Source organism: Protobothrops mucrosquamatus, unplaced genomic scaffold (genome assembly GCF_001527695.2).
Source record: "Protobothrops mucrosquamatus isolate PMUCROS unplaced genomic scaffold, P.Mucros_1.0 scaffold_236, whole genome shotgun sequence".
Lineage (NCBI taxonomy): Eukaryota > Metazoa > Chordata > Lepidosauria > Squamata > Viperidae > Protobothrops > Protobothrops mucrosquamatus.
In genome coordinates, this window is record NW_015386312.1 from 35,224 (window position 1) to 57,860 (window position 22,637).

At 42.0% G+C, this 22,637-nt stretch overlaps 2 protein-coding genes across 2 annotated transcripts in view; both read right to left on the reverse strand.

The window, feature by feature from the left end:
- The window catches only part of GAREM2 (GRB2 associated regulator of MAPK1 subtype 2), a 31,857-nt gene extending 25,601 nt beyond the window's left edge, over nt 1-6,256 (reverse strand). The window contains exon 1 of the mRNA XM_015829840.1: nt 6,142-6,256. Coding sequence (XP_015685326.1) covers nt 6,142-6,256 — 115 coding nt within the window. The remainder of the gene's footprint in view (nt 1-6,141) is intronic.
- An 8,206-nt stretch (nt 6,257-14,462) lies between these two features.
- The window catches only part of RAB10 (RAB10, member RAS oncogene family), a 28,664-nt gene continuing 20,489 nt past the window's right edge, over nt 14,463-22,637 (reverse strand). Inside the window, exons 3-6 of the mRNA XM_015829822.1 lie at nt 19,270-19,408; nt 17,400-17,489; nt 16,543-16,644; nt 14,463-14,881 (exon numbers count right to left, since the gene is read on the reverse strand). Of these exons, the coding sequence (XP_015685308.1) occupies nt 14,798-14,881; nt 16,543-16,644; nt 17,400-17,489; nt 19,270-19,408 (415 nt within the window). The 3' untranslated portion in view covers nt 14,463-14,797. The remainder of the gene's footprint in view (nt 14,882-16,542; nt 16,645-17,399; nt 17,490-19,269; nt 19,409-22,637) is intronic.

A 22,637-nucleotide genomic window follows, 5' to 3' on the forward strand; every position in this document is an offset into this window, starting at 1 on the left:
TCCATCAGTCGCCTGGGACGGAACCATCTAGGCGGTTCCGTCTCCCTGCGGCGAGGGGGAGCGGTCTGGAAGTCCATCCTTAGGAGAAAATGATCTGACCATGACAAGGGCTCAATAACTATCTCCCCTAATACCAGATCATTTTGCCACTGGCCCGAGACAAAAATCAGATCCAGCGTGTGTCCACCCGTGTGAGTGGTTGTTTCCTGCCTCCTTCAAGATATCATGGGTCACATCAAGCTAAACAATTATCAACAGTAAATTAACTCTCAATATTTTAATATAGTATTTATCATTAAAGTTCAAAATTACAATGGAAACAGCTTTCCACCACAGATATCTCAAGACCCAAACCCTCAACTGAATCCCCAGTTTTAACTGTTTCACTAAAATAATAGAAGTCTGAGTGCCATCTAGGGGTAGCATATTCCAGGACAGGGTCACCATCATGAAAGCCATCTTCCAGGTTCCCATGTCCTTAATATCTTGGACAGGACACCCAAAGCATGCCTTCTCATACTGTTCTTACTGTCTGTTTGGAGCAGAGAGTCCTGTAGGTAATCTGGACTCAAGCATATACAGCTCTGAAGGGCAAAATCAGCATCTGGAATTATATAGTCTAGAACACATTGGGAGATAGCGAGGCACCCGCAATTTGAGTGTAAAATGCTAAAGCAGCTTTTACCTACCTGAGAGCTGCTGTATTCTCTATCCACTTAAATATCCACATAGTCTTCAAAGGCAACCCTGAGCTGCTGTATTCTCTATCCACTTAAATATCCACATAGTCTTCAAAGGCAACCCTGAGTAATCCAGTCTAAGGTGACATGGACACAAGTTAATATCACTCTAAACAGGTCTGCAATTAACCGTGCCTTAGCCATGAAAGTTGGCTGGGTGACCTTGAGCCAGTCACTCTCTCTCAGCCCAACTCATCTCACAGAGTTGTTGTTGTGCGGAAAATAGGAGAAGAAAATGTGCTGAGTATGTTCACCGCCTTGAGTTATTTGTAAAAATAATAAATGTGAGATACAAATAAATAAATAAAAAATTAGGAGATCGGCTGAAGCTGAGCAAAGGCTCCTCTGACCACAGAATCAATCAGCTGATCTAGCAAGAGCTGTGTGTCCAGGAGAACCTGCAAGTCATAGACCTGCTCCATTAGAGGGAGCACAACCCCATCCACAGACAGTGTAGTGGCCAGCCACAAAGTGGTGGTTTCTGGATGAACAGAACTCCACCTATCAGGAATTGAGTTTCAACCTGAGTCATCCCAATCATTTCTAATTCATATCTCCTCCCTGATCCAAAGCAGAGATATATTTATCTGGATATCAACAGCATATTCATGATAACTTACCATAAACAGATCAATATCTTCACCAGGAATTTCATATAGATGTTAAACAACATGGGAAAAGAAGAGAGTTTTGTGTCACCTTAGAAATTGAGCACAAATGATAGCATATAATGCCCTTCTTTATCAGGTGCACAAAATAATCACATGTTGCCCATCTAAGGATGATACCTGCTGTCCCTAATGGGACAACTCTCTCTCCACCTTACCTATCTACTCTATGCTTTCATCTATTGTTTTCAAATACTACTGCTCCATCTCCATGGGCTGTATTTCAGTTCCCATAATCCCTAAACAGTATATACCAAAGTCCTTGTAACAGGGAGCACATACTTTCCTTTTCCTTTTCTTTCTATGTCTCTTGTCACTAAGAAACTTAAAAACACCATAATGCATCGAAAGGGGTCTTTTGCACTCATTATATAGGTTAAAAAGGGGAAAAGATGAGGGAATGACATTTGTGTCATATATTTGGTTAACTAACCATATATATCTGCAGATAAAGAACTGTTCGTTATTCTAGTAAAAGCTTCTGTGTTAGACATTTATTTAGGTTATTTTTTTCAGGTACTTAAAAAGGATCCTGTTCTGCAATCTCCTTTCCTCCTTGGCCCACTTGGATTCTGGCACCAGTTTCTCCCAACAGATTTACACTAATTCTTTCTTCACATTCAACAAAGCTGGAGCTCAGAGCCAGCAATAGGCGGGTGGTGGGGCTGGTGAGAGATGGAATGGAATGACAAAGCTCTCAAACAAAAGGCACCTTAGCCAGTCTTTAGATGCAAATCACACAAGGATCTGGCAGCTGGACAAGGGAAGGGAGGCCAATAGACTGAAAGGTTTTCCCTAACAAGCTTGGAGCTGATCTATCTTACCCCTCCATCCCCAAAGTGCATATAATGAAAAAGAGGTAATATATAGCAAATACATCATTCTTGAGATTCTAAGTTAACCCCAGAGGAAGTCTTGCAAACCTTTTCCAACCAACAAATTATATTAAGAGGAATAAGCTTTCACAAGCTGCTCCTCACTTCATCAGATTTTACTTATTTGTTTGAAACATTTATACAGATGCCCATCTTATTAATAAACTTGACTGTAAATTACAATAAAACATAAAACCATATTAAAAGTATTTAAACCAAATGCATGAAAACAAAACCCTGGTTCCAACATGCAGTCACCTCATCTTATCTCAGCAATTGGGGGGAAAGCCAGGTCTTCAGTACTTTACTAGGAGGGTAGGAGCATGGAGGCTGCTAGTCTTCAAGGGGAAGAGTGTTCCATAGGGCAGTAGCTGCCACAGAAAGGGCATGCTTCCAAAATTGCAATGTTTAAAGAAAGGGACAAGGAGCATGTCCATGCTATCTAACCTGTTAGGGCAGGTAAATGTCCTTAGGAAACGGGGGGGGGTTTGTCTCTCAGATAACCCAGCCTTATGCCACATAGGGCTTTAAAAGTGATGACCAGCACCTTGAATTGTACTTTGAAGAAAAAAAACTGGAAATCAGTGCAGCTCATGCAACAAAGGTGTTACATGGGTAAACCTAGAGCCATGCAACACAGTGTGCCCTGCTGAGTTCTGGACCACTTGAAGTTTCTGGGTAGTCTTTGAGGGCAGCTGCACACAGAGTGCATTGCTGTAATCCAAAGGGGAAGTGACCAAGGCATGAGTGACTGTGAGCAAGGCCTCCTGGTTCCGGAAAGGGTGTAATTAGCACACTAGACAAATCTGTGCAAAGCCTTCCCCCTCCACAGCCACAGCTGCACACCAACTCAGTCTGGGGAAGTGCCACCCCATCCAGAGTCAAAGATGAAATATAATCTGGATGTGGGGGGCCAAAGCCCCAGAGCCACTCTGTCTTGCATACAGTGACTTTACTAATGTAGGATTTAAAGATACTTATAATCTATCTCATATATAATCAGATTACATAATCAACCTGTCTTCCCCTCCCTTTCCCACTTGTCATCCCAATATAAATCCAACATCAGTCTAGCCACTCTACACATCTGATGAAATAACATACATCCTCCTACAAAATGTATGTCTAATAAAAATTGTTAATTGGAAAAGGTGATACTAGATTCCTTCTCGTGCTTTGTCACCATAAACTAGCACCTTTTTTTCCCCTACAATAAATATTAAAACAGTACAGCAGGAGTAAGAAACCTGGTGTCCTCAAGCCGTTCTGGGATTATATTTCCGAGAATCCTTGTCATTACTCATGCCAATTTGGGGTTGATGGAAATTGAAGTAAAAACCAGCAAGATAATAACAGGTGTCAATTAACCATACTATTCCCCAGAGCTGTTTCTCCATCACCTTTGTATATCTAACTTGAAAGAGGCCCACTAAAACGTTGCTCTGGGGCTAAATACTCCAGCTCTAGGTTTGGCCATGTCACCTGAAGTATCACTCTGCCTGGTGATGAGAAAAAAAAACCAGCACTGGGTATTCTTTTTTCATATATTCTCAAGGCATCAAGTCCTTACAGGGAATGTGAGAAGCTCCCTGGCTTGGATAAATCTTTACCTTTAATGGAGTTAACCAGCCTCTAGATCAGTGGTTCTCAACCTTTTAAATGCCGTGACCCCAACCGGTCGTAAGTCGAGGACTAAACCGGTCGTAAGTCGAGGACTAAACCAGTCGTAAGTCGAGGACTTTCCCTGCCCGGGAGCGCCGCACATGCGTGGTTCCGCCCCCTGCGCCGGCCGAGGCGTAGCTGGCAAGTGGCAGAGACGGAGCAGGCCGACCACCAGCTGGCCCAGCCCAAGGGAGGTAAAGCACCCGCTGGAAAAGGGGGAAAAATGGCGGACAAAAAAATGGCGGACAAAAAAAATGGCAGACAGCCTTGCTTGGCGACCCCCATGAAATGGTCGATCGACCCCAAATGGGGTCCCGACCCACAGGTTGAGAACCACTGCTCTAGATGGGAAAAGCAGTCTACAGCACCTTTGAATAACTTATTCTGGTGGGGTGCTCCAATCGCAGAGTTTGCATATTTCCTCCTGCTTTATCAAACACTTTAAGGTGGAACAACTATCTCAAAGTAGAGAAACCATTTTCCAGCCTTCCTCAAAGGACCTTTTTTGCTGGGTTCTTACAAGGTGGTTATTTAGATCACTGTCTGGATTAGAACAATACTCGGAATCAGCACACCAAAACAGCAAACTACGGGGAAACGCAGCCTAACCAAGATCAAAGTTAATCAAGTTCTGTATATTGATCTTCAGTTGATCTCCTTAAATAGGTTCCATAAATCCACTGCACACTCATCATAAATGTAAGAGCTTTCCTGGATCAGGTAAAGGGTCCACCTAGTCCAGGGGTAGGCAACCTTGGCTCTTTTACGACTCGTGGACTTCAACTCCCAGAATTCCTGAGCCAGCCAAGCTGGCTCAGGAATTCTGGGAGTTGAAGTCCACGAGTCGTAAAAGAGCCAAGGTTGCCTACCCCTGATCCTAGTCTAAACGTTTGGTGGCTACAGCGGTTAAGCCAATGCACTTGGTTGTATTCCCGGAGCAACCACAGCAAACCCTCCAGGAACAGACCAGCCGGCTTTCCATTTCCTCTTGGTATTGGGGGGCGGCGCGGGGGGGGAGAGAGGGTTGACAACTCAGGGCCGCTTCCTTAGGCTTTTCATACAACTGAGGAGTTTGAAATGGGTTGATACAGATAACCGAGTCACGCGGGGAGGGGGCTATTGTATACGTAGCCCATTCACAAGAAAAATGGGGGGGGGGAAAGAGGGGACGGAAGCAGGCTTCCCTCTTCATTAGTATTCAAAACACCGTTCATACCCAAACTCCCTATTCTTCTCACGCTGTACAAAACCCGAAGCCGGGCAGCCAGCCACCCCCTACCCTTCCCTCCCTCCCTCCCTCCCTTCTCTCCCTCCCCAGGGATCTGCAAGCAATCCTTCCTCGCAATCAGAGGGAACAAAAGTGGGGCAAGGGAGAGGGCAAAACTGCCCTAAAACCATCCCTCCGATCCTGCAGCGCATTTTTGCATCTGTACAAGAGATCACCTATGAACCCCTACGGGAAGGGAGGGGGAAGAACCGGCCGCTAAAACAAAAAAAACAAACAAGAGTTCCAGTTAGAAGTAAATTAACCGCTCAGCGGTTTCCTGGTACCAGGCTTCCTCTGCCCCCCCCGCGCCGCCCCCGCGCCCCAGATGGGCACGCCACATTGTCCGTGCAAAGCCCGCTTCATCGGTAACAGGAGTCCCAGACAGGAATCCCGGGACTCCCCTTTCGGGAGGGAGGAACCGGGACTGCGCTCGCAATGCCTGAACGAGACAGAAGAAGCGGGACGCCGGGGGAGATTCGCCGCAAGCCCGCGGGCCGGTTCGTCTGCACCAGCCCCGCCGTCGAAATACCGCACGCGGCAGCAGTGCAAGAGCCGTCCCTTCATTTCCATGAGGCTCGCGCCGGAGGATCTGCCTTGGGATCGCGCTGCCCTCTGAGAGATCAGCTTCCCGGGAATAAAGAATCTAACGCAACTCGGCAAAGTTTTTGTTGAACGTCCCTCCTCCTCCACCACCACCACCCGTTTCGCTCGGCCACTTGCTTCCCCGGTTCCCTCCCGATTTTACCGACAGCGCCTCTCACCCTCCGCCCTGCTGACAACATAAATAACCCACACACACACACACATACACACACGGAAATCTCTCTCCAGCCACGGCAACAATCCCCAACCGAAAGAAACCAGGCAGCCCCCTTCGCCTCCCCACCGCACCCCCGCAAGGGCAGCGAGCGAGCCAGCGAGAGACCCACCCGGGCCGGGGCGCACGAGGGCGGGCAAGCGGCATTTGGCCACGATAAGGTCGAGCGGCAGCGGCGGGCCGGAGCTCCACGCCAGGCGGCCCAGAGCTGCCGCCAATCGCTCCATGCTGGCCGTCCGCCCCGTCGCCGCCGCAGGAGCATCGCCCTCCACCTTCTCGCTCGCGCCGTTCAGAAGCAGCCGCAGCCGCAACAAGCGAAGCCCGGCCGCTGCTCCTCCTCCTCTTCCGACGACCGCTGCTACACGCCGGGCAAGAGCAGCGCCGCCCGCCCCGTCCAGCAAGGCCTGCTCCTCCCGGCGGGTAGGGAAGCTCGGCCAGCGGGGGACCAGGTGGCGCTCGCTCCGGCGGCTACATACCTCTCACGGCTTGCCGGCTCGCTCGGCTGGAGGCCGGCCAGACCCGCCCACTGGAGGGCCCGCCGTGGACGCGCTCGCATCCCCCTTGCAGGCGCCCCTTGAATGGCCGAAGCGGGCGAGCCTCAGTTCTTTCTCTCCTCGACGCCCCTCTGGTTTCTCCGCAGCAGCAGCAGCAGCAGCCTCGCTTCTGCCTCGGAGCGGGCGGCTAAAGCCGGAATTCACCAGGGCTCCCAGAGGCAACCCGGCCAGAGTAAATCAACCGCTCACCTCGGCAGTGATTGAGAAGAACGCTTTCCTCGCGCGAGCAAATCTCTGAGGGCAGCCTATTTCGGAGTAGGCCTACTGAATTGTATGGGGCTTACTGGAGGACTGTACCGTCGGCCATCTGCAAGATGGTCCCTGCAAACACAGGCAGCCTGGAGGTTGCCCCAAGCCTGTTGTTTACTACCATCTAACATGGATCTGTTTTGTGACCAAACATGGTTTGACTCATCTCTTGACTGGGGCCAGGAAACCAGTCAAGTCAATCCATTGACCCTTCCTCTGATTACTAACTTCTAGAGGGCTTCCAGTTGCTCCAGGAAGGCAATGCCAACCAACCTTTTAAAGATGAAAGAAAGGGCGAGAAAACAGAGGAAAGCTACTGGTGGAAAATATCTTCATCAGGACATCTTGTGACATTCTGTTGCCAGACCTTCCATTTTAACAAACTTAGGGTTACCTGCAGTACAACAGGTTGCCCTGCTCAGACTTTACCTCACTGAAGAGTCTGAAGGCCATGGTTAAAAAAAATAAAATAAGATGGTGTCATGTGATTGAAGCCCCTTCTGTTTTTTATAAGGCTTGCACCATTAATGGCCAACTTCTTGACTTTTTTGACCACACCCTTCAAATAAGTCTGCTCGTCTAGTATTTTGTGCTACACAAACAGTGGACTGCGAAAACTTGGCCTGGGAGAAGATAAAGCCAACATTATGTAGACCAAGAATCAATATGAGGTTGCCAGCCCAGTCTGGTGTCTCTAGAAAGGATTAATGATATGTGAAGGCTCTGTGATCAAGCAAGGATTTCATAAAAGCAAGTTGAAGATATATGCTGATGATATTATGTGTTTTTTGTAATAATATTCTTAACCAAAATGTATGGGTATAATACAACTATTTGCTAAGTAATTAATTCCATTAATTTGAGATTCAGTTAGAATGTTCAATATATTTTCAATAGGATACAAAATGAATTCTATAAAGAATTGCATTTTGTGGTGTTTTCAAAAATTGTAAATGTTATGGAATTTGCAGTAGAATATTTCTGTCACAGAACATTTAATTACAGAAGCAAATATTTTAAAATATTTCAGATTAAAGTCAGATTAAAAATTCTCAGAACTTAATGAAGAATAAATGTTTTGAAACAAATTCAAGATTGATATATACATACATATCTATATAATTTAGAGGCTGCTCAACTTTAAACAACTGTAGATGACTTATACTTTAAAAACAATAAAAAATAAAAGATAAAAGATAATAGAAATCTGGAAAAGACAGAAGCAAATTTTCTAAGTCCCCTTCCTAAATCACATTGTTCAATCAAGAGCTTAAGTTTACCAGGACAGAAACAATGCAAGATAGTTCCTCCTTCAAACAACCAGGCATTGTGCTATGATTTATATACCGCTTCACAGTGCTTTACAGCCTTCTCTAAGCAGTTTTACCAAGTCAGCATATTGCCCCCAACAATCTGAGTTCTCATTTTACCAATCTTGGAAGGATCGAACTGGTGAGAATTGAACTGCCAAACTGCTGGCAGCTGGCAACCAGCAGAAGTAGCCCGCAGTACTGCATTCTAACCACTGCGTCACCACCGGGCGTAATCAGAAGGTTTGGGGTTAGAAGTTTACTTTTTTTATTTTCATGAAATATTAAGACATTGGAATAAAGTGGAAGGGGCGGTTAAAGACACTGAGCTTGTCAGCTTGAAAACTGACAGCCCAGTTCAAGACCTGAGCACTGCATGATGGGGTGAGCTCCCATTACTTCCCCAGTTCCTGCCCAACTAGCAGTTTGAAAGCATGCAAATGCAAGTAGACAAATAGGCACCACTTTGGTGGGAATGTAACAATGTTCTGTGTGCCTCAGTGTATTGTCATGCTGATCACATAACCATAGAAATGTCTTCGGACAACACTGACAACACTGACTCCCTCGGCTAAGAAATGGAGATGAGAACCCGTCTCGTAGAGTAGGAAACAGCTGGAAGGGGAAACCTGGAGTAAGGTGAGTGACAATTGCAGTATTTTTCCCCAGAATTGTTGAACAAGTGATACATTTTAAATCAACTCCCTGCAAGTCTTTTAAATCATATTTATTGCAAAAATTTGGACTAATTAGTAGCTGAATAGAAATATGTTCAATTACAGTAAAGCAACTTTTAACATACAGTTTGAACCTGGCACATTGTTTGAAATTCCTAAATTGTGATTATTGGAAAATATTTTAGATTATTCTAAATCTACAGGTCTTTTAAACACTTTTAGAGAATTATTAAATTAGGTATTGATAAATTACTAACATTATGGAATAAGGGATTGGAATATCCCACTAATTATAGTAATTATTGCAGAAAAATAAGGGAAAAGAAGTAAATTATCTTGGGAATCATCCCCATGTCCTTCTAGCTGAAGCATAATTACATTTTACTAACTGGTTTCAAGGGACAGGACTCCATAATGTCTCTATCTTATCCCCAGACCACTATGGAACTAACCTAATATTGTCTGTAGTTGTGACATAAAATTACAGATGGGAGTCTGAAGAGCATGGGAAGAATCTAAATGGAATATTGAGCAGTCATGCTGCCAAGGTGCAGTAACGCTCAACTGTAGGGTAGTCCCAAAGGTCCTTTTTCACGAGATAATTGGACTTTCTTTTTTCTCCATGACCTGGATGACTGAGAATCTCCATAGACAACTGTAGGATAGTGCAATTTATTTTGATATACTTTTCTGCTGACTCAAAAACATGATCATGAAGAACCCTTATTCACACTCTGGGAATCCAGGTACAAGTTCCTCTTTGAAATTAACTTATTTCTCAGTATATCAGCAGCTTGACATTAATGCATTCAACAATTTGGGAATTATTGTTATGAAACATTTTTTTTCTATACAGTTTGCACTTTTTTTTAAAAAGGGCTTTAACAGTCAACTCTATTTACACTGGAAAGTCACCTTAAGTGTTGACTGCTCAGGAGAAATAGAAAACTACACTAGCCATTTTCTGCAGCACCATTATCTGATTCCATTTAAAATACAATGTGATCTTAGAAAAGTAAAACCACTTCAAATGTCCTTGGCACTGATGAAAACATGACAGATAGACAGATGGAAGGAAGGAGCAAGAGAGAAAAGGAGAGGGAGAGAGATCCAATCTTCCAGGAATATGCTTTTAAGAGGTAGCTTTCCTGACTTCTAAAATAGCATTGCAGCATGGAACAAGGATACATGGCTTCAGGAATCCTCACCAAATTCATCACAGTAGATCCATTCTGGGTTACCTGAATAGAGGGAGAAGGGCTTTTGGTACAATCAGCAAATTCTAAGCCACTGAAGAACTGCCTGTCTTCTAGAATTGCATTGGGTGAATTTCAATAATCATTTTCTCAACAGCCTTCAGTGACATCTCATCTATTTTTAAACTGCTGTTTCTTTTGTCAGCTTCTCCTCCCACACTATATTTGGTCCCATTTGGTTGTTTTCTGAAGAGTGTCTTTAATTCCTTTATGCAATTTGTTTCCAACATTCCATTGGGTTGTGAAGAATAAAAATGGAAACAGGTCACAAATAAGAATGTGAAGACCAATCTGGTCTAGGCAGAGAGCCCCACAACTAACGTGTCCATGAATTGCACTAAGCTATTTTGTGGTTTATTTGATTTGATGGTGTAGTACAGCAGCCCCCAACTTTTGGGCACCAGGGACTGGTTCCCTAAAGAGGTTTTTCCATGGACTGGAAGGGGGCGTAGTTTGTGTGCTGCCTGCTTTGCTTGTTTGCACAGCCCGATTTCTGGCATGCCATGGACCACTGCCGGTCCACAGACCAGGGGTTGGGACCCCTGGGTGTAGTATATGAAACCCATATAGTATGGCTTTGTATGTAAATCCAATCCTATACTAGACTAAACTAACAATAATTAAAACAAATCTGATGAATTAAGCAATTGCAAGAACTAGAATTTATACAGCAAAATAGTAGCTTTATGTCAACCATATTATTTTAAATACTGTAGTTTCCTCCTCCTTTGAATTTTGAAAGGATTGTATAATGTATTTAGAATAAACTGCATTTCTTGGAAATTTAATTTTTTTTAGAATGGAACAAGCTGCTAAAAAGGGTATTTAGTATCTTCTACTGCCTGTAAGCAAGTAGCGAATCGAATTACAAAATTTTCATAGCAAATCTGTAGACAGTTTTAATCAGGAGACTGATGTATAACTGCAGAGCACATGGCCTTAAGGCTGGATTCAAACCTCATCAATAGCCCTATCAGCTTTAAGCAAAATGGGACACTTGCTCTCTTCTCAAATGGAAGAGCAGCACCCTCTGCTGTTAAAGTGAATTCTGCTACCGGTATGTTTAGGAATATCCCTCAGTAATGCTGCTTAAGGCCAAGCTAGTTAATACCAAGCAAATATGCCTGAGAATATGCGTTACAGAGAATGAACCTGGAGACACCGATGAAGAAAACAACAGGTAGCAGAAGAAAGCTACTGCTGTGCACATAGAAAATCCCAGCTGTTGAAATCTTCCAAGTAAATTACTGAGGGAGGTCACCGGAAAGATCAGACTCATTCTCACTGTTTTTGAGAATCCAGAGAGCTGCTACCAATGACTGGGATACAACCAGGGCTTTTTTTCTCATAGAACGCCCAGAACAGAGTTCCGGCACCTTTTTTGGATGGTACCTTGTAGGGTAGGCAACGCAGGTTGTATGACGTGTGTGAGTTCCAGCACTTTTTTTTTTTTTTTTTTTAGAAAAAAAGCACTGGATACAACTATTTATGAACTGATGTAGTATAAGATATTTTCCACATTTTTACAATAAACAGATACAAAGCTGCTTATCCAGTGCTTATTGGAAAGGATATATTAGCATTTTAAAAACTGCTACCGGTTAGTATGAAGACTATCTGTGGAAGTACTAGAAATAGAAAAAAAAAATGTGCTTAGAGCCAGGTATGGTTGAGATCTCCAAGCAGGCACTACAGTACAAGTAAGTGTGGAGATATCAAAAGGTTTAATGTATGTTCCCTTGGGTATTGTGTTTAGAGACCATCTTAACAGAACTTTATTCAGTCTTCAATCTTGTTTTCCCTGTTATCCATACCCCTTGCATCCATTATTATCACCATTTCCAAGTTTCGCTCAGTCCTTTCCCATCTAAGAAGCTTTTGCATACCTTGTTCTCATTACATGCTTAGCAATGGCTGGTATAGCTACCCATCACTCTTAACACCAGCTGATAGAGCAAATTGAGGGGAATTTTGGATTTATCACTTATGAAGTGGAGAAAGCAAAGCAGCCTCTTTTCCCACTGCACATAACAGAAAATCAGGAGCAGAACAAACGTATTTGCTCCAGTCTTTCTATTTACACTGGAAAATCATCTTAGATTTGTATCTACTATAGAAGCCGGGAGGATTAACTTTCAATTAATCCTCCCAACCAAGTTCCCACAATACAAGAGATCGAAGTTAAGTATTTTATTTTAGTTACCAATTGTCATTATAAGATGCTGTGCCTTTACCACATTTAGACTCAAACTCTGAGAACAGCAAATTATTTTCATGCTCTTACCAAGAAAACTTCATGTACATATTCAGTTAACTATCTCAAGTCAAATGTGACTCAAGGAAGTCTTTCTGACATGAGTAAACAAAAGGAGAGCCAGACTTTGTATTTTTAACAATGAAATTTAAAACAAACCCTTTTCAGATATTGCAAAGCAGTTTTTTTCTTTAGCCACTTTAGCAAAAAAAAAAAAAAAAAAGGCACACCCAGCAATGCCTTTATTTTGCCCACTATTATATAAATGATGGGACTTAGAAAATAAAAACCAAATCACATTTTAATATAAACAGAAATAGACCAGCTAGAAATATTTCAGTTTATTTAACTTGTTAAGTAGAGTATGATTTTTCATCTAGTAGTACCAGAGAGTGGACTGTTTTGATTAACTACCTGGTGCTTAATGAACACAGCTTTTACAAAGGTTCTTAAAGAGACTCATACAGGAGGGCCAAGCCCAAGGAAGCAAATAAAAAGCACACATTTTAAACAAAGATTATACAAAAAATTATGCACACTCTATATTCCCTTTTTTGATAATGTTAGAAAGTGCAGATCTGAAAAAGGTAACAATTTCTATTTACAACACTAATCAATACATCAATATGTGAGGAACAACTGCATTGATTTGTCCCTTCAAGTCCCTGGTTTCTGCCTTTAACTTTAACAGCCACTCAACTGGGATTGATTAACAAACAGGATAGGAGTCAATTCCCAAGCATAAGGGAAAGGAGACAGGAAAGTTACTATGAAACCAGATCAAGGCTAGCGTTCCAAACACCTTCGTTTTATTAAAATTAGTCAGTTTCATCAGCTGATTTAATTAGTAGAGGAAATTTTCTAAAAACAAGTGCAAAAAGGTTCAGTCTCAAACTTGTCTCTGAGACTACATTGGGGGGGGGGGAGAGAAGAGTTTGCCAGGAAACCCTTTTACAGACAGGCCACCAAGTGGTGAAAAGAATGACTCAGCAAGGCACCCAAATCCAACGTGAGCCTCAAAAGATTACAAGCCCTTGACCCGTTCCCAGTATTTTCAGAACTGAACAACACCTCTCTGTTGTTTCAATATAGGTGTCTTAAGTGACATCTAGAATGAGAGGCAAATCAGGAAACCAGAAAAGCAAGTTCCGTTCCCGTGGGGCCCCCAAAAGAAGAGCACACTTGCTTCCTTAAGTAGAAAATTTAAAGTGGTATTTATGCTTAATGTTCCTCAGTATTAATTGAAAGAAGTTACAATTGCCCAGGGTTGTAAACAAGGGATTTTTTTATTGTGAAGAACTTAACACAGAAGGAAAACATTCTAGGGGTGTGATCATTCAAACTTACTTGCCCTCTTTCTCCCCCCACCCCCCACCCCACCCCCATGTTAAATATTGACTAGGCTACTGAGTCACCTGCCTGGAGCAGCAAAGAAAACCAAATTCTTTATGAATGGCTGTAGATTTGGGAACCACATGGTATAGTCATACACAAAGATTGAAGACAGCCACATCATCCTCCATAAAAAAACTAGTGCATGCAATTAACTCTTCCATATCATAAACCCCAACAACTATGCAGGAAGGAAGGGAGAAATAGTAATTGGTCTGACAGCTGCTAGACAAAGGTTAGTAGATACTTCACGTTTTACCTCAGAAAGCTAGATTTTTGATCTGTACTTCGAATTAAATTTGGCAAACATATTGTATTGCCATCTCTTAACACTTCACGCTATATATATAAAAAAAATAAAACCGGCATGCAGGCAAAAAAAAGGGGGGGGGGAGGGGAGAGACTGCTAAAGAGAAAAAAATGGCAGCAGGAACTGGTCAGAATTTAAACCAATAGGAAAAGAGACATCAAGCAGATTGGAATAGCTTGCTTTAACCCCTTTGTCCTCAATCCTCTATATCGATCACAGTAAAGTCACCACAGTAGAATTTGATCTTCTGTCTTGCTTCCACCAGAACAGAAAAAAAAAGGGGGAAGGGAAGAACTAAAGTTCCTTTCCACATAAGGCACAGGACAAAATAAACCCCATTTACATACTCAAGGCGAATGATTTTTTTGCTGATGCAAATATGGTGACCTAAGCACAGTGTTCATAATAAAACCCCACTGTTGTACAAAATAAACTGTTAATGCTAGGTTTTATTCTTGTACAGTTTGCAGACTGGAACTGAAATGGCCGCTCTACATTTTAATGTTAAGACTGGGCTATAATACAACCAGAGTGTGGCATTGAGTTCAGCTGGTACATTAAAAATAACATCAGACATGATTTTAATACAGTTTGTTTCAAGAAAATTATAGTCAGTGAGCTCTCCCTAACAGAAGAACAAAGGAAAAAGTGGAGCCATGTTAAGATGAGGAGAAAAATATTTAAGGTTAAAAATGGGCAAAGTGGTTTATTCCACAGCAAGAAGAGGAGGAGGGGTGATGGGTGGTGCTTGGTGAGAGGAACACATTCAGCAGCACTTGGTCTTCCAGCCTGTCACACCACCTCCACTGCTGATATCTACATTTTCACTGTTGGGCTCTTTTACAGGGGTCTGCAATAAAGAAGCAATGTAAGAGTTAAGCCAAATTTCACAATTACAGGAGCCATACTCACTGTTCAGCAGAGCAACAAAGCTGAATACACAATTAGTACAGGTAGTCCTTGACTTACAACAGTTCGTTTAGTGACCATTCGAAGTTACAGTGACACTGAAAAAAGTGACTTATGATCATTTTTCACAGTTACAACCTTTGTAGCATCCCCATAATCAAGTGATCACCTTTTGCAACCTTTTGAGACAAGCAAAGTCAATCGGGAAGCCAGATTCATTTAACAACTGGGTTACTAACTTATCAACTGCAGTGATTCACTTAACAACTGTGGCAAGAAAGGTCATAAAATGGGGCAAAACTCATTTAACAAATATCTCACTTAACAACAGAAAATTTGGGCTCAATTGTGGTCATAAGTCGAGGACTACCTGTAGTAGTCAAGCAAAAAAAATTAACAAAAATTCAACTTTTTAGTTGCATAAACTCAGACAAAGATAACTTTACTGAAATAATTACTACTTCCCTCCAGAAGTTGTGAATGTTCCAACACTGGAGGTTTTTAAGAAGAGATTGGACAACTGTTTGTCTGAAATGGTATAGGGTTTCCTGCCTAAGCAGGGGGTTGGACTAGAAGACCTCCAAGATCCCTTCCAACTCTGTTATTCTATTCTATACTATTCAGCTACACCCTAATTTTTATGGGATTTAGGAAAATGCCATTTCTTTGGATTGGTTTGTATCACCCCAACTTTGAAGTTAGTCTACATTGGTGGAATAGTGTCTCCCATTTATTTATGTAGATTATACCAGATTATTTGAGGAACTGTCTCTTCCCAATTACATTTACATATTTTAACAGGGTGGGTGGGTATGCTACGGGTGCTGTCTACTGAGCTCCACCAGACATGTGACTTTGATGCTGTCGCTACTGCCATCGAGAACATTATTCCTTCTGAGGTGAGTTAGCCCCATCTCTGTTGGCCTTCTTGAAAGCCCTTAAAACCTGATTCTTTTGTCAACCTTGGAAGGGCATCCCATGGTGAACCTACAAAGTGGCTGTACAATCAAATGTACAGTCCTTCAATGTTAGACTTTGTTTTTTTAAAATGTATTTTAGTTTTTTGTCACTATGTGTACACTTCCCAGAGTCACTATTCATGAGATGGGGAATTATATAAATTTGTTAAATAACATAAAATAAATTTTAATATAGCTACCCCTGTCTATTATAACCCTGATGGCCAACACATTATCTGAAAGCTTTTATGAAAAACAATGTCTGCATCTTAATAAATAAATGAACATGTATGTTTTTGACTCATTTGTTTAATTAGGCTCTCTTTATCTAGTTTTAGGATCTGTGGGAATAATCAGATCCTATTTATGCAGAAACATTGAGAATTGCAAAGGGTTCACAAACTGTTTTGTAGATGGAAAAACTCATAGATCCAACGACTTGGTCACTTGTTCTGGGGTCATGGGCTCAAACTCTTCGCAGAATGCAGACATGGTTGCCCTTGCTCTTCATGTTTTACCAATGATATTCTAGTGTGCATAATAGCTATGGGCAAGACTGATACTACTATTAAGTCAGGATCTCAAACCATATTCAGTATTTAATGTTCCTGCCACCCCATTTTCTGCTAAAGATTGCGGTTACCTTTCGAAGAATGTCTTCTGCTAACGTGAGGAATGCCTTCTCAATGTTTATATTTGCTTTTGCACTAGTTTCGAAAAACCTAATACCATGCTCCCTTGCAATCTAGGCCAAAAGGGGAAAAGAACACTATTAGGCTTGTTACAAATGCTTCTGGAAAATACTACACATCAGGAAGTGTGAACCTGCTCAAACATACTGTAAAAAGGACACTTAAAAAAAATCCTAATCCAAACACATTAAAAGAAGATTTGCAAAATTAGCAGAACAATTTCTAAGTCTGTCCCAAAGTATATATGTTTTAAAAATCATTTTACAAAGCATAATTCATATATGCATAATTTAAAATTCTAGTTAAATAATAGATTATGTTCTCACAGGAATATAAAGATCTCAGAAACTCTGAGAAAATAGACTTTTACTCAGTTAATTGTAAAATTTTATACAGAAGAACTTTAAAAATCAAGCCAACGTTCTAAACTGAGGGAAACCCTCCAGCAATAAATGCAGATTTCTAACACCAGCACTACAAAGTATTACACATTGTGACATTTTTTTATCAATTAGAAGTTTTAAAACATTCAGACCATTGATTGCTTAAAAAAAAACCAGTTTTTTTAAACCAGGAAATACATAAAATGATAATGCTAACTTTAAGATAAGCACATTACAATTAATTCTATTCCCAGCCTTATCAAAACATATATGATCCCATTAATCTGGCAGGGTTCCGCCTCACTAAACACACCAAATATATCTTTTAGCCACCAAAAGAATGCCGACCATTGGCCTAAAGGAAACTAAGAATTTCCTCTATTATCTGCACTACCGATGCAGAAAATTGCTGATGTGGTACGCACCTGTTCACCTTTTCCTTTAGGTACCACTCTTTTGTCATCCATATCACATTTGTTTCCTAAAAGCATTCTCTCCACATCTTCATTAGCATGCTAGGGTGCAATCAAAGAATGATATTTTATATTTCTGTACAGCATTATATTAACCACCTTATGAAAGTTAAGCTCAGAGGGCATGAGTTAAACTTACAACCCCCTTCCCTTTCATTTTTGGGGCTTGGGTGGTTGTTATTTAAGTAAAATAGGTAATTAAGTCTACCAAAGATCAAAATCAGGAAACAATGGTGCTCAATTATAAAAAATATAATAATATACACTCAAGTTATTCTCCAACTGCAACACAAGGTTATATAATACTTTGCCAAGATCGATATGCTTCAGATTGTACTCTTTTATTGGGACAATTTCACTTTGATCCTGTATGGTCCAAAACATATTTAGAATTGGTGAAATCTATGATGTAATAAATTAATATGAACTGGGAAAATTGTATGAAGAATTATGTTCAATAGTAATGCTTACATATAATCAAAGCACAAAATATGAATGTACGGTATATAAACCAATTCTTGAAAATTAAGTTAAAGTAGCAGTGTGGTTTGGAGGTGACTGGATGGGATATTGTATCTCAACTGCATCTTCTTGTTGTTGTTAATTGCGAAGTCATGTCCGATCCATCGCGACCCCATTGACAACATTCCTCCAGGTCTTCCTGTCCTCTACCATCTTCTGGAGTCCATTTAAGCTCAGGCCTACTGCTTCAGTGACTCCATCCAGCCATCTCATTCTCTGTCGTCCCCTTCTTCTATTGCCCTCAATCTTTCCCAGCATTAGGCCTTTCTCCAGTGAGTCCTTCCTTCTCATTAGGTGGCCAAAGTATTTGAGTTTCAACTTCAGGATCTGGCCTTCTAAAGAGCAGTCGGGGTTGATCTCTTCTAGGACTGACCGGTTTGAACACCTTGCAGTCCAAGGGACTCGCAGGAGTCTTCTCCAGCACCATAGTTCAAAGGCCTCAATTCTTTGTCGCTCAGCCTTTCTACATCAGGCTAAAAGATGTACTATATTTTGGCTAGATAGTTTACTCAGTTTATTATAAATAAACTACATTTATCCTACCAAAACGTAGTTCAAAAAGATAGTCCTATCAGCCACCTCTTTAATGGTTACAAGCTATTAATCGTGATTACTAAGTCTTAGTCTACAAAAACATTCCCCTTTTATCCCTCATTGCTTTAAGACAGTAATTGCTCAAGTCTTGGCCATCATGTTTGATTTATGATGCAAAATCTCTGAAAGTCCAAGCTGCAAATTTAAATATGCAGATTACTAATATGTAACATAAATACTAGCTATGAGGAAAATAATTGGATTATTGACTCCAAAAAGCAAGATTGCCTCAAGGGATACTATTATGCCCAATATATTTTAAGAACCAAAATTGGCCTGTGATAGATTGTAAGATTACTTTCTTTAACCCCCCCCCCCCATACCTGACTCTGTGGCAACATCCCCTTGCTCCCATTTCCTCTTGAGTTTACTGTTTTAGTATCTTAAAGTTTGTTATCCTGAGACACAAAATGGCATATAAATGCATTAAATACATGATATAATTCTTATATATTTAAAGTCTATAAAAAGCAACAACAGCAAAAGAATGCTGACACATTCTGTATAAATGCTCAAATTTTAGGCAGATGGCATTTCAATCCCCTGGGATCAGATATAGTGTCAAACTATTTCCAATTCTTCCGTAATAAGCAGACATCCATTGAACACATTTTTTTCAAAAAGATGAAAAGTCAAGAATCAAAAGGTATTTAGTTAATCTCTTTGCAAGCATTATTTTTGCACTAACCCGCACTAAACTGCTTACCTCATCTATGTTTCTAAGCCATTTGCTGATGTTTTCAAAGCTTTTGGCATTGGTGATATCATACACTAGCATGATTCCCATGGCACCTCTGTAGTAGGAGGTGGTGATGGTGTGGAATCGCTCTTGTCCTGCTGTGTCCCTGTAAAGGAAAGCAATGAAACACTGAAGAGTCTAACAAAATGGGTGAAAAATATTGGTAGGGGAGAAAATGGATAACCATAAATCATAACATCTAGATAATTTTCAGTTTTGCCACTCTTCTGTAGAAGTATCTTGTACAACGTATTTATTTATTTATCCAATCTTTATGGCTGCTCATGTTGCAAAAAGCAACTCTGGACATAAACAACAATCAAGTAAAGCTATATATATATATATAGTGTGTGTGTGTATATATATATGTGTGCGTGTGTATCTATCTATCTATATAAATAAAAATGTAAATGTTCGTTTGTTCAAAATCTTAAATGTCTGAACGTTCTTCACCGATTGCTTTGAAATTTTGACACGTTGCATTCGAATACGCGTGTTTTTATATACCTACTATTATATAGATGTCACACCTATGACAGGTAAAAACATGCTTTTTTTTGAAAAACAGCGCCTCCTCACATTCCTATGATTCCAACAGATATGCCATTTCAATTTAAGAGACTGCAATTCCCAATTCGATTGGCGTTTGCAATCACCATCAACAAAGCTCAGGGCCAATCTTTAGAATTGTGCGGTTTAGAGCTAGACACGGATTGCTTCTCACATGGACAATTATATGTTGCGTGTTCTAGAGTTGGCAAACCAGACAATCTCTATATCTGCACAGACAATGGAACAACAAAAAATATTGTATACCCACAAGCATTGTGAAATTAAACATATTAGAAATGTGCACTTTCTCTTTTCTTTCTTTTCCATTTAACCAGGCTGAGCCACAGTCTGTTATGTACAGCAGTTACTGTTACGTACAGTATAGGTAAAAAGAATATATTTCCACCAAAACAACTGACTGGAAAAATGGGAAAATATGAGATACTATATTCACAAAATGCATGACCTATGGATAACTTAGAGGCTTAAGTCCTTGAAATTTAAGACAACCAACAGATTCATATAATAATTATGGAATATTGGAACTGTATGAATAAAACAACAAAGGCAAAATAGCAGACAAATTTAAGCTTGAGTACCTCATGGTACCCAGGAAAATGATTTTACAGGGAAGATAATTTTATAAATGCAATACGCTTATACTGATAGCAATAAGATTGTATAAATGCAAAAACATTATTGCTATTCTCTGAAATACAAAGTAGTCTTTCTTGCACTATCTTGAAAACTATCTAGAAAGGTTTTCTTCAATTCCAAGGAATGTTTTCCCTTTTTAAAAAGGAATGATGTGACATTATATTAGCTTACTCTCTCTAGCTAGTTTAGATATCATAAATATCTAAATATATAATGGTTCTCCTGCTTGAGCAGGGGGCTGGACTAGGACCTCCAAGGTCCCTTCCAGTTCTATTCTATTCTAAAAAAATTGTGCTGGCCATTAATTTTAATGAAGAAAGAGCAAGATGATTAATTTACAATAATGAGTCTTCCAGAGTTATTGGAAGTATGTCTTCGTGAGAATTTAAAAATAAATGTCAGTGCTCTCTTAACATTCTGTTCCATATATCAAATTTGATGTTTCTTTTATAAGAATTGGCCCGAGGTGAGATGGGCAGCAAAAATTTTTAATAAGTAAATAAATAAATAAGCAAGTACAATTCATTGGACTTACAGTTACTGTGTTCAAGAGAACCAATACACTACCATGGAAACTCACCCAACTAGTTTGGGCTAGTCTCAGCTCAATCATTTTTCAGAAATAGATTGCTGTGGGAGGAAAATTATGAAGAAAACTTGGAGGATGAAGTAGGATATAGACTGCCTTAAGCTTCAAAGAAAAAGATGGAATACAGGTTTAACAAAAACTAATCCAAATGCCAGTCCCAATTATTGTTATTAAGAAAGGAACTATCTGTAAACTTAACTAATAGACCTTTATACAATGTATATTTTCCTAAAACGTTTGTCAAGCATTCTACCTATTGCATACCTTCTTACTTTGTATCTTAAAAATTTAAAGAGAAATAAAATACAATTTACATTTAAAGAAAAGTAAGATCCTTGAATAACTAACATCAGTTGGAATAAGCTTTTTCCCCTTTGCACATACTTCTCCAAAGTTAAAGAGTTCACTCTAAGCCAGACATGTCCAAAGTCTGGCCCGCGGGCCATTTGCGGCCCGCGGCCCGGTTTAATCCGGCCCTCGAACAGCCCTCCCTGCTCTATGTAAATGCGGCCCTCCCACGGCCCTCCGGCAAGTCCCATGAGAGAGAGAGAGAGAGACAGAGACAGAGGCACTTGCACTTCTCTCTCTCTCTCTCTCTCTCTCTCTCATGGGACTTGCCCCCTCGCAGGGCTCCTCATTGGCCCTGCGCCCGGGTGCCCCGCCCCCTGGGAGAAGGGCGGCCAGGAAGTCCCTTTCCCGGGCTGGCCCCATCCCAGGCGCACGTGGCTGGGGAGCCATGCGGGGAAGCCCCAAGATCCCCACTGGGAGTGGCCTGCCCGAGCCTCCGCTGAGCGGGCCAGCCTTCCCGCAAACCGCGGCCCCGAGAGCATCCCTTCCGATGCCCAGCCGGCGCCAAGCAGCAGCAGAGCCGGAGACAGAGGGTCAGTGCCGGGGGGAGGGAGGGGGCTCTGAGTTCATGGAGCACTGCCGCGAAGTGGCTGCGGGGCAGGTGGTGCGCCCCCCCCGGCTTACTTGTTCCAGTCTCGGCTGGGGCATCGCTTCCTGGGCCGCTCCCTGGGCCGCCGAGCCAGCCACATGTCTCCCCGTGCTGGGCGGCAGTCATGGCTGGTGCGGCGGCCAGCGGGAGCATCGCTCCCTGGGAAGCCGAACCGGCCACATGTCTCCCCAGCCCGGGCCGGACGGCACTCAGGCATGAAGCTCGCCGGGCTCTCCGCCGCCCGGCCCCACCTCGGCCCCATCGGTGGCACCTTCCTCGGGCACTTTCAGGGAGCCGCCGCTGCTGCCCTCGTTGCTGCAGGAGGAGACCTTGGGATGCGAGGGCGGCGGGGCTGGCGGCGATCGGGACCCCCCCTCGTCGGCACTCCCCATTGCCGGCGTGGCTGCCCATGGTGCACCCGGCCTTAGCGCCCTCCTCTTAAGACGGCGAAGTGGCTGAGGATGCGGCGGGGGCGGCGGCCGGGCCAGGGGCGGCGACGGGGACCCCGACGATGCTGCAGTGGCTGCCGCCAGAGCCGCTGCCTCCTGTCCTGCTCCCCCTCCCTGCCCATTTGGCTGAGGACGCAATGGGGCCACCGCC